The sequence below is a fragment of the Choloepus didactylus genome, chromosome 1, assembly GCF_015220235.1.
Source record: "Choloepus didactylus isolate mChoDid1 chromosome 1, mChoDid1.pri, whole genome shotgun sequence".
NCBI lineage: Eukaryota > Metazoa > Chordata > Mammalia > Pilosa > Megalonychidae > Choloepus > Choloepus didactylus.
In genome coordinates, this window is record NC_051307.1 from 242,309,074 (window position 1) to 242,319,623 (window position 10,550).

A 10,550-nucleotide genomic window follows, 5' to 3' on the forward strand; every position below is an offset into this window, starting at 1 on the left:
GTCAAGTAGGCATTTTCAATCGCTCGCTTCCAGGGCCAGGATCATAACTGGGAGTCATGTCCCATGTCACCAGGGAGATTCATTCCCCTGGGAGTCATGTCCCTCGTGGGGCGGGGGTGGGAGGCCGGTGTTAATGAATTTATTTGCTGAGTTGGGCTTAGAGAAAGGCCACATCAGAGCAACAAAAGTTGTTCTCTGGAGCTGCCCCTTGGGCATAATTATAGGAAGGCTTAGCCTCCCTTTTACAGCCATAAGTTTCACAGGAGCTACCATGTGCTTTTATCGGAAATAAAGCGGTACCTGTAAGGGAATAAACGCTCTCTCGGTTCTGGAGGAGAAAAGAATTTATTTATGATCTTGCAAGATAGGGCGTCCAGCCAAACACGTGGAAGTCTGGCGTGCCAGAGGAAGAGAATGGCGATCTTTAAATCTCCTACTCCTAATTCGCAAGTCCCTCCCCTGTTTCCCCATTGACTGGGTACTACAGAGGTTACAGCCTATCCGAGAACACTAACTAATTCATCTTTTGAGATTTTAATTTGTACAGCCAATCCCAGAGAGCCAACTAGCTCATTATTGAGATTTTGAACTGATTAGCCAATCCCAGAGAGCCAACTAGTTCATTATTGAGATTTTGAACTGATTAGCCTATCCCCCCCAAATTTTTATTTTTTTTGCTGTGAGTTCCCGCCTCTGATATTACCTCATATCTCTTTACATTCCAGTAACTATGGTTACTTTTCCATATAAGGAGCAGGCAGATTCTCTCTTCTCTTTGTCTGGGGCTTGTTTAAACTGGTTTTGCCTCCATTTCCCTTATTCCATACTGTCTTTGTGTGAAAACGAAACTTATTCCTTTCTTACACTTTTAAACAAAAACAAGAAAGATAGGTACTCATTACTTTATAAATTGTAAGTGCCTCACTCACCTTCCCATCTACAAATCCCCATTTTCTGAATTCCCATGAAATGTGAATTTTTACCGCTCAAATTAATTTATGGGAATTATTTTCATAATAAAACAACTGAATAAATTGTGAATAAAAGATACAGCAACTTTGTGCTGTAACATGGATTCTCAGTTTACGAACCAAACTGCTAGGAAAATAATTTAGTTGTAATGCACACAGTATTTAAAATGCAGGGAAATTTTTATTAATTTTATAAATTCTTATGCTATTTGTCAGCTGAAATATGCTTAAAGGAGAGCTGTGATGCTTTTTTCATTAACTCAGAACATTAGTGCACTTGGAGGTCCTGGTACCTATTAAAGGCAGTAACCCCCAAACATGCTTACTCTTCTGACTTTATAAAGTGCACTCCTTATGGGATGATACTGTGAGCCAGCGATTGTATACTTTGGATGGTTTCTATGCTGTGTGAATATATCTCAATAAAATTGCATTTTTTTTAAAAAGTGCCTTCCTAACAAACTGCCTCCTTATAAAGGGTTTGTCTGTGCATCAAGATGGTCAACCACGTAGAAACCATGCTCTTCTATCGCCCGATAGAGTGTGATATATTTGGATGCCTTCTTTGTCCTCGGGACAACGTATTTCTCCGTGAATTCATCCTTGTCCAGTTGCTTCTTGCCTTCTGTGGTCAGAATACAGTTAATAAATGTGAGGGTAAAACTGTAGCAGTTGTGATGGTCTTCTTCATACCTTACAAGACGAAGACATAGAGGAGAGAAGGTTTAACTTTGAAAGCTGTTCAGGAACAGGCCACAAAGCTATGGAAGGACTTTTGTAATTGCGGTTGAGGTAACTGTCAGGCTTGGCCCTTGCGGGCACCAGCCCACTTGGCAACACAGTTTTGAGGGGCAGCGTGACATCTAGGCTATTTCTGCTTGCTACTTGAGCACAGACAGGAGTGGGCTCACCCGAGTAGTGACTTAAGTTGCACATAAACTGCCAATTGGAGGAACTTAATTTTCATAGAAATTCTGGATTTCAGAAGCGAAATTCCAAATTTAAGTTTTATGACCTTCCAGAATTTCTAGATGTATGTGGCAGTTTGAATGTATTATGTCCCCCAAAATGCCATTATCTTTGATGTAATCTTGTGTGGGCAGAAGTATCAGTGTTGATTAGATTGTAATTCTTTGAGTGTTTCCATGGAGATGCGACCCACCCAACTGTGGGTGATGACTCTGATTGGACAGTTTCCATGGATGTACCCCACCCATTCAGGGTGGGTCTGAATTAGTTCACTGGAGCACTATATAATCTCAGACAGAAGGAGAAAGCTTGTTACAGCCAAGAGGGACACTTTGAAGAATGTACAGAAGCTGAGAGAGTAGCTGCAGATGCGAGACAGTTTGAAGATGGCCATTGAAAGCAGACTCTTGCTCCAAAGAGAAGCTAAGAGAGGACAAATGCCCTAAAAGCAACTAAGAATGACGTTTTTGAGAAACTGCAGCCTAGAGAGGAACGTCCTGGGAGAAAGCCATTTGAACCCAGAACTTTGGAGCAGATGCCAGCTGCAGCTAACAGAGCTTTCCCAGCTAACAGAGGTTTTCTGGACACCGTTGGCCATCCTCCAGTGAAGGTACCTGATTGCTGATGTGTTACCTTGGACACATTATGGCCTTAAGACTGTAACTGTGTAACCAAATAAACCCCCTTTTATAAAAGCCAATCCATTTCTGGTGTTTTGCATTCCGGCAGCATTGTCAAACTAGAACAATGTATTTCAGAGAAAGCCTCAAAACCACTTAAATCCTCACACAGGCTATACATCTAAAGTATTGAGGGACAGAGGAATTGGGAAATGAAACCATTTCAGATTTGCTAAACTAAAAAACAAACAAAAACGAAAAACCAGAGCTTTAAATCCTTAAAGCCTTTTACATTTTGAACATAGTTTATATGCGTGTGTGTGTGTGTGTGTGTGTGTATATTTTATGTTAAATATATGAAAAGTACCTAGTCAAATAACTAAACAGAGTTCTAGGTTCTGGTCCTTTCCATTCTTAAAATGCTGTGATTTTGTCGTGTAAATTTATGCTGACTTGCCTCTACAGAAAATCCAAAGTAATTCAATTCCTGTTTAAATTCTGTTACAGGCAAAAATACCTCAGTGTGGGCTCAATGTGAAACCTGCAGTTTAGATTCACCCCTGAGCAGCCCATCACAAGGTGACCACCCCTGCATGATGAATGAGTGTCAGCGCGAGTGGGGGTTTTGGGGGCCACATACCTGTGAGACAGCCAGGCCCCTGAGGCTGAGAAGGCTTCCAGATACTGGTCCCATTGGTCCATGAGCCCAAACATGTTCGGCTGCAATAACGGAATACTCAGAGTCTGTTCCCACCCAGCCTCGTCTCGGTGAATACCTTGTATATCGTAATTATACACGGTTCCTACAAATCAGAACCAAAGACTTTTAAGGGAAAATGCACTGCTGTTAAAAAGAGACATCAGAAAATGACAGCAGTCACCTCGTTATCTTTACAATATATAAACCCAGGTTGCACTTGGAGATCACTGGATGCCTGTCGGAGAGCCGTGGGATGGGGCCATGGTAGATTCTAGAATCGCCTTCCTTGGGGATGGCCAAGTGCAGAAAGCCTTTGGCCACCTTTCTAAAGCAATTTAGCTACCTCTTGCCTGGGGTTGGGGGGGTGGTTATTTAACCTCTGCTTCCCTGGCTCTCAGCAAAGCATTTCATTCAGGGAAACCCAGTTCTAGCTCTACCTCCTATTCAGCTGTGAAGTTGCCCCCAGGAAACTTGAGACTATAATAGGTGCTAGGATAGTTATCTCCAAACATTTTATTCAAGTTTCCTTAAATCAACAGTAAATTTCCACTGATAAAGATTGGTGGTAAATTTGACAGCTCATGTAGGTAAATCCTAGTTTAAAAAAAAAAAAAACTGTTCTGGGTTTTTGTTCACAAAGTCAGTTTCTCTTGTAACCCGATTTCACCCAGGCCTGTGATGACAGCCTCACTTGGCCCACTCCCTCCTGCGAGTGGGTCCATCCAGCCCCCTTTCCTGCAGACAAGAACGTGTCCTGCTTTGCAGGGGTCGCAAACTCTGAAGCCTCAGAGGTAAATCTGGCCAAAGAAGCTGTTTGTTTAAATCTTTACATGCAGTTTAAAAAAACAAAAATTTTTTTTTAGCCAGTCCACCGTAGGCCCCACCACATTGTAAGGAGTTATGTCCCCTTGTTTTATTCCCAAAGTCCCTGCCCTGCTCCTGAAGACCCTGGAGTTGTGAAAGCCCAGTAGAAGTGGGCCGTGTAGAGGACTGGGAAATCCGAGGTCCTGGGTCCAAATTCTGGTTCAGACCCAAGATAAGCTCTTGTGCAACTCATCCTCTCTGGACATCTGTTTCTTCCTTGGTGAAAAACGAACAAAAACCTTTACAGGATTGTGAGGATCTCAAACTGAGAACACAGTAAGAGCTTTCCAATATTTAGTACCGTGAGAAGTAGTATAACTTGCTCTAAAGGCAAGTATTTCTCATTTGGGGGAGTAGAGAGGCCGCACATTATGCAGTAACAGAACCCTGAGAACTGAGGAAACAGTAATCCAGCGTTGCCATAATCACATTTTCTCTAACCGAAAATCATGAGGCTTTTTTTAAAGGTAAAAATCTATGAAATCACACTCACCGTTTGTGTTGGTTATTCCAACATGAAGATCAGACCTTCCATCATACTCCCTGAAAGAAATAAGTTTTTTGGATTTTTTTTTTCCTCTTTTGCACATATTTGCCGTGAAGAGTTGACATTTCAAGCAGGAGGCGTACTTTGGGCCTCCCTGCTTGGCTGCTGCCAGATCCCGTCATCAACTTGTCCAGCATAGCAGAAGCCCTGTCTGCAAGCTGAATGAGCAAAGAGTACATCTGAGATAGAAAACACTCCTTTGGGTCCATCTGGATTTTCTCGGAATGCCTTTTACTAAAGGCAAACGTGCTGGGAGCCAGCCCAGCTGGAACGTAAACTCAGCACCACACCTTCCCCAGCAGTATCTGCCCTGCAGGTGAGTCACTGAAGGGGCTCCTTATTGCCACCTGCCCCCCAAGGCTAATGCGGGCGGTGGGATCCCCAATGCATCTCAGTGGACATGAAGATTCAAACCTAGAGGAGCCCATTTTGGCCTGTCGGGCAAGTCACCACCTCTCTCTGATTTCAGTCTCCACACCTGTAAAATGGGAATAGCAGAAGCCTCCTAGCAAGCCAGATGTAAGAATAAAATGCCTAATGAGTGCCAGGCACATACAGGTGTCTAATCAGAGGCATTTTTTAAATTATAAAGATTCTTTGTCAAGACCCCAAATCTGGATATTCAGTTTACAGAATATAATGACCTCAGGAAAACAAGTGGTCCCGGGCTTTGAAATGGTCCCTGGATTCCAAATGACTGCCCCATCTTCTTCAGAGCAGTGCCCCTAAGCCATCCTGCTGCAGCACCTCTGAGCTTGAGAGGTTGAGAATGAAGCTGGGAAAAATGTAACCACCTTAGTGGCTGATGAAGGGCTGTGTGCAGAACTCCCTAAGCGTATCACCGCCTGAATCCCCGGCATGTTCTTCTTTGCTCCCTCCTTTCCTTCAGTTACTTCTGATTCATACAGCAGATGTGTATTGGGCCCTGACTGTTGGGACTGTCATTTAGGTCACTGAAGTACTCAGGACACAACAGGGAAGAAGATGATATCTCTGCTCTCATGGAGTTTACTTGCAACCAGAGAAGAGCGTTTAGTTTTAGTTTAACAAGTTTTTAATAGATTGATATATGCTGTGAAGGGAAACAATAATAGACTATTACAGAAGCACATGGTAGGGGCAGAAACCCAGCCATCCCTCTCCCATAGGACTCCTTTGTATAGCTCTGTGGGTACAGCTCTGTGTGGGACACTTGGTTTGGTGAGTGGAGTGCAGGCTGTTTCAGCACCTTCTACCCTCTTGGCCAAGTGCTTTTGTGCAGTCCACAACCTGCTCAACCTTGTGCAGCCACCCTGTGGGATGCTTACCTAGTTAGGGTAGAATCTCGATTCTTGTTTACAAAGCCAGTGCAGTTGTCTCAAGGTGAGTTGGGGGTGTCAGACATTCATAGCTTGGAGTGCACTTTGGCCCATCAGTATTTTCTTGACTGACTATACTGAGAGTTTGGAAATTAGGATTAGACGAGGGAAATTGGAAGCCTTAGTGGGTGCAGTGAGCAGGGGACTGCCTTGGGTTTCTGCAGATCCTGGTCTGAGCACCTAAGGGGATGGTGGGGTTTCACCTCCCTTCTGCAAATGCCAAGTACCCCCTCTTCCCAGAACCCAGAATTGAGACCAGGTCTATCCGTATCACCATCGCATCATAAGGAGTAAATAAATGCTAATGGGCCACCCTGAAAGCCTGTCAAGGGTGATGTTACAAGATGTGGCATCCCTAGCACTTCCCACACAGAGCTGCGCAGTAAGGATTCGTGGAATGAAACAGCATCACAGAAAATGAATTCTGAATTATAACCGCTTTACTCAAAAGCCTTTGGAATCCCAACCAGTTAATAACTCAGAGTTAGCATGAATGAAAGGCTCTGATAAAACGGTTCGGGCTTTGAGGTTCTGATTAAGGTGGAAATAAAAAGTCCTGCCAGGCTGTGAAGTCTGAACTGAAGAGAAAAGAATAGGAGGGAGAGAGCACGTTGGCCAAACATCCTCATGGGCGCTTGGGCGGCGTTTCTTCCACGCCCTGTCGCTAAGCCTCGCAGCTCTGCAAGGGCGCTGGGGATCCTCGGTTTACATCTTGGTTGCCGATGAAACCAGTCGGGTTACTTCTAGAGATGCCCCTGGTCAGAGGCCATTCTGTGATGATCAAGAGGCTGACTGAGCCTGGCTCTTCGTTTCTAATGCAGAAAGCAGACAGGCCTAGGGAGTGGCGCAGAGCTGGTCAGGAAAAGAACCCAGATAGGAAGCCAGAGCTTTATGAAGCCAAGCCTGCGTGGTCTTCTCTGCATCTATCGCCCCCCATCCCACCCCGGTAGGAAGGGTCAGAGGTGTGGTTTATTCAGCACCTAAAAGTTTAACCAACACCCTTTACATACTTTGGTTCCTTGCATCCTCTTGGGGCCCCCAAGGAAAGTGATCAGAGAGGGTAAGCCACACAGAGAATAAGTAGAAAGTGCAGTCTCCACTCCAGCACTCTGGAGAGGGTGGGAGGGTAAGGGGGCTCGATTTCAAGGAGGGAGGGAGGGAAGCCACACTAAACCAAAGTGATAATGCTGGACACTGGAACGTACTTCACAAAGCACGACCCAGCACGCGGTCACATCCTTGCTCTTTTGAAAACCTGGCTTATAAGGGGCCAGTTTCAATTCCATCTGTCAAGTCAGGGACAATGAGGAGGCACAGCCCTTTCTTTTGATTTCTGAAGTCTTTCTTAATCAGAGCCACAGCAGTGTCTACAATTGAAATAGACCAGCTCTAGTCTTCAATTCATTTCACCTTGTTAGAAATGTAGTCTCTAAGTGGCCATTCTTCAGACATTGTACATTGTGCCTGTTTGTCATACAAGTTACAAAATCACCAGCCCATCAGTGTTTATTATTATTAAAGGTATTATTTTGATAAAATTCCCTGGTGGGTCAGTTTTTCCAGTTAGCCTCTGAGCATGAGATCTATGGGTAGAAAATCTCCAGGCTGGCAATTTTTCTCTCTTAAAATTGTATAAGCCGTGCAGCCCTCCATATGTCCTTGCACATATGGTTGCAGGAGATGAGTTGCACACCGTCTATTTTTACCACACAAATAGACCTGCCTCTCAGGATTTGAAGCAAAAGCAATTGAGAGATCATTTCCCCAACCTCACACTGTATAGCACGTTAGAAAAAAGAAGCTTCTAGTGACTAAACCACAGAAAGAAACGTTTGCACAATTCGACATAACACTTAAAATTTAAAGAAGACTGTACCTAAGAAACGTCCCCTGAGTTGGTCTGAGGAGGAAGGAACATTTTTCTTGATGCCCGTTGGTAAATGGATTAGAGATGCTAACAGGCGCCTCCTCCAGCTTCCGGGAGCCCACCTCCTGCTGGCAGAGGGGGCATTTCTCCGGCACGCTGAAGCAGTAGATGCTTTTCTTACAGTGGTTGAATTTAATTAAAGGCCTTCCCATTTCTGCACCCCGCATGGCGCTTGCTTCCTGGGCTACCAGGGAGGTTCACCCACTGAGACTTCCTTTTCCTCCAGCAAATTAATTCAGCCCAGGTAACCCGATCAGGACGATTAATCAGTAACCAGACCTTTCCCAAGAACTCGTTTCTTAAAGGGCTGGTTTTCATTTGTGCTGTTTTTACAAAGTTTCTTTCTAGCCCTGCTACCTTGTGCAACGGAGGATGGCAGACTCCTACTGATCCGTTAGAACCCTACTTTTCTTGTGCAGTCTTCTTCAGCTTCCCCCAGCAGTCCCTGGCGCGGAGAGCACTGCAGCCATCTTGGGGCCTGTTGCTTAATTAGTCACTTCTTTTTATTTTTCCCAGCTCTCTGTGAGCTCCTTGAAACTGGGAACCAGTCTTTACTTTTGTGTTCCTAGAGTAGGCCCTCTCTTTCTTTGATTGAATAAATAAATGAAATCCTTACTTTGAGACTATTTTCTTTTGAAGTTTTGTATTGTAGAAGTAATCCTGCTCGTAACAAAATTAACAGCAGCATTAGAAACAGGGATAGTTGTTGCCCTCCGTGCAGGTTACTGACCAGAAGAAGGCATGAGGGGGTTCTCAGGGCTCTGAGCTATTCTGATCTGTTATCTGGGCATTGATAGCAGGGGAGCAGTTTGTGCAAATTCATCAAGCTGTACATTTTACTAGATGCACTATATTATCCTTCAGTTAAAAAACTTTTAAACAACTGCATGAAATCAAACAAATAAAAAAAGATGAAATGCCCTTGATTGTCCCATAACATTTTCCCACCCACTCTTACTTACTTAACTTAACTTAATGTTAGCTTGGGTGAAGGTATTCACACGATTTTTTTTAACATCAGTGTTACACTGTATACCATTTTGAAATTTGTGTTTTTCTCTCATCTGGCAAATGTATACATGTCGATAATATAGGTCCAGCTCATCCTTTCAAATGACAGCATAGTAATCCATAGTTTGGTTGAACCACAATTTATTTAACTGATCCCCTATTGATCTTATATTTCCAGCGGTCGAGGGGGAGAACCTCAGAGAAGGCATGACCTCAGATAAAGGGGCTTTAGAAAGGGGAAGTGTTTTACAATGTGCATTTAAATATATTATGGTACACTGAAATGCAAGAAAGGGCAGCTTCCATTTTATGATATGAGAACGACAATCAGACTCACAGAGCCAGAAAAAAACTTGGAAATCATTTCACCCTATCTTGTCACACTGGAGGCAGAAAGGTGATAGCTAGACATCAAGCTCAGGTGACAAGGACCTGAGATGGTTCATTATTAATATAAACTACATGGCTATTGTTTGTTAGACTGCTTGAGGGACCAGGTTACTTGCTAAGGAGTAAATATTCATCCTCATGATACTGACACCAAGGTATATTTATAGTCTAATGAAAATGAACTTAGGCACCAGGACTTCATAAATATTTTTAGTAGAAAACATTCTCTTTTTAAAAACACAGGCATCTTGATTTTTACTTGCCTTGTCTCTATTTTTAAAAATGCTTTTATTGTAAAATGAAACACAGATACAGAAGACTACACTAAACAAATGTATAACTTAATGCATGATTTTAATGCACGCTCCTTGTAATCACCACTCGGGTCAAGATATAGAACTTTCCCTGAAGTCCCAGAAGCCCCGCCAGTGTCCATTAGACTCTCAGTCCGCTTCTCTCTCCCTGCAGAAGTAACCCCCATTTAAAATTTTTTCTGATGTTCAGTGAGTCTCTTGTTCCCACTTCTTCCTTTTCTGTTCCTTGTAACGTATTGGTGAAGAACCCGCATTGTTTGACAGGGCGAGTTTCCCACAGCCTGACGTTGCACACTTGCGGTGGGTGCACTTCGGCATCCTCCTCTCTTCTCTGAACACCCTGGAAACTTGCAGCTGGATCCAGAAACTGGATCAGACTCAGGCTCCACCCCCTTGGCAAGACTGTAGGGGGTGGGGTGTCCTTTCATCAGGAGGCACATCAGGTCTGGTTTCTACTCTTTTTTGATATTAGCAGCCATTAATTCCCAATGCTTAGAGATCTGTTAATTCATTGATGTCACACAGTGGTGAGATTCTAAGCCTATCACTTTGTTTTCATGTATTAATTCTTTTATAAGAAGATACTTCCCCCCAGTTATTATTTGGTTACCAAGTGGTACAGTCATTCAGAAAAGGAAAGATAGTGGCTGATAATTCCCTTGCTAGCTAGTCTATCAGGATGTTCTGGGCTCCTCTGATACCTTCCTGCTCCATAACTGGACTCAGCCATTTGTCTTCGAAGTCCTGGTTTCATTAAATGGGAAATGGTATTTCAAGACTACAATCTGCCCACTAGGGATGCTCATCGCTACTGGGTTGGTTATTGTTTCTCAATCTTTTCAGTAGGTAGAGCTAGGGGGGAAAATGCACACGCAAGCA

The 10,550-nt window shown here is 43.6% G+C and overlaps 1 protein-coding gene across 1 annotated transcript; it reads right to left on the bottom strand.

Moving 5' to 3' along the window:
• Positions 1–811: 811 nt before the first annotated feature.
• Positions 812–8,146, bottom strand: MKRN2OS (MKRN2 opposite strand). The gene is made up of 4 exons (XM_037829555.1): positions 7,906–8,146; positions 4,618–4,667; positions 3,201–3,363; positions 812–1,664 (listed from the first exon to the last, which is right to left on the bottom strand). Exons 1-4 carry the CDS (start codon positions 8,121–8,123, stop codon positions 1,442–1,444), a joined length of 654 nt encoding a protein of 217 aa, XP_037685483.1. The 5' UTR covers positions 8,124–8,146; the 3' UTR covers positions 812–1,441.
• Between the last annotated feature and the right edge of the window lie 2,404 nt (positions 8,147–10,550).

What these genes read in the sequence shown, in the direction of transcription:
- MKRN2OS (XM_037829555.1), bottom strand. Translation starts at nt 8,123, where the DNA reads ATGCGGGGTGCAGAAATGGGAAGGCCTTTAATTAAATTCAACCACTGT. An exon ending in ACTCAGGGGACGTTTCTTAG is followed by an intron (nt 4,668 to 7,905) that starts GTACAGTCTTCT and finishes TATTTCTTTCAG; the next exon opens with GGAGTATGATGGAAGGTCTG. An exon ending in TGGAATAACCAACACAAACG is followed by an intron (nt 3,364 to 4,617) that starts GTGAGTGTGATT and finishes TCTGATTTGTAG; the next exon opens with GAACCGTGTATAATTACGAT.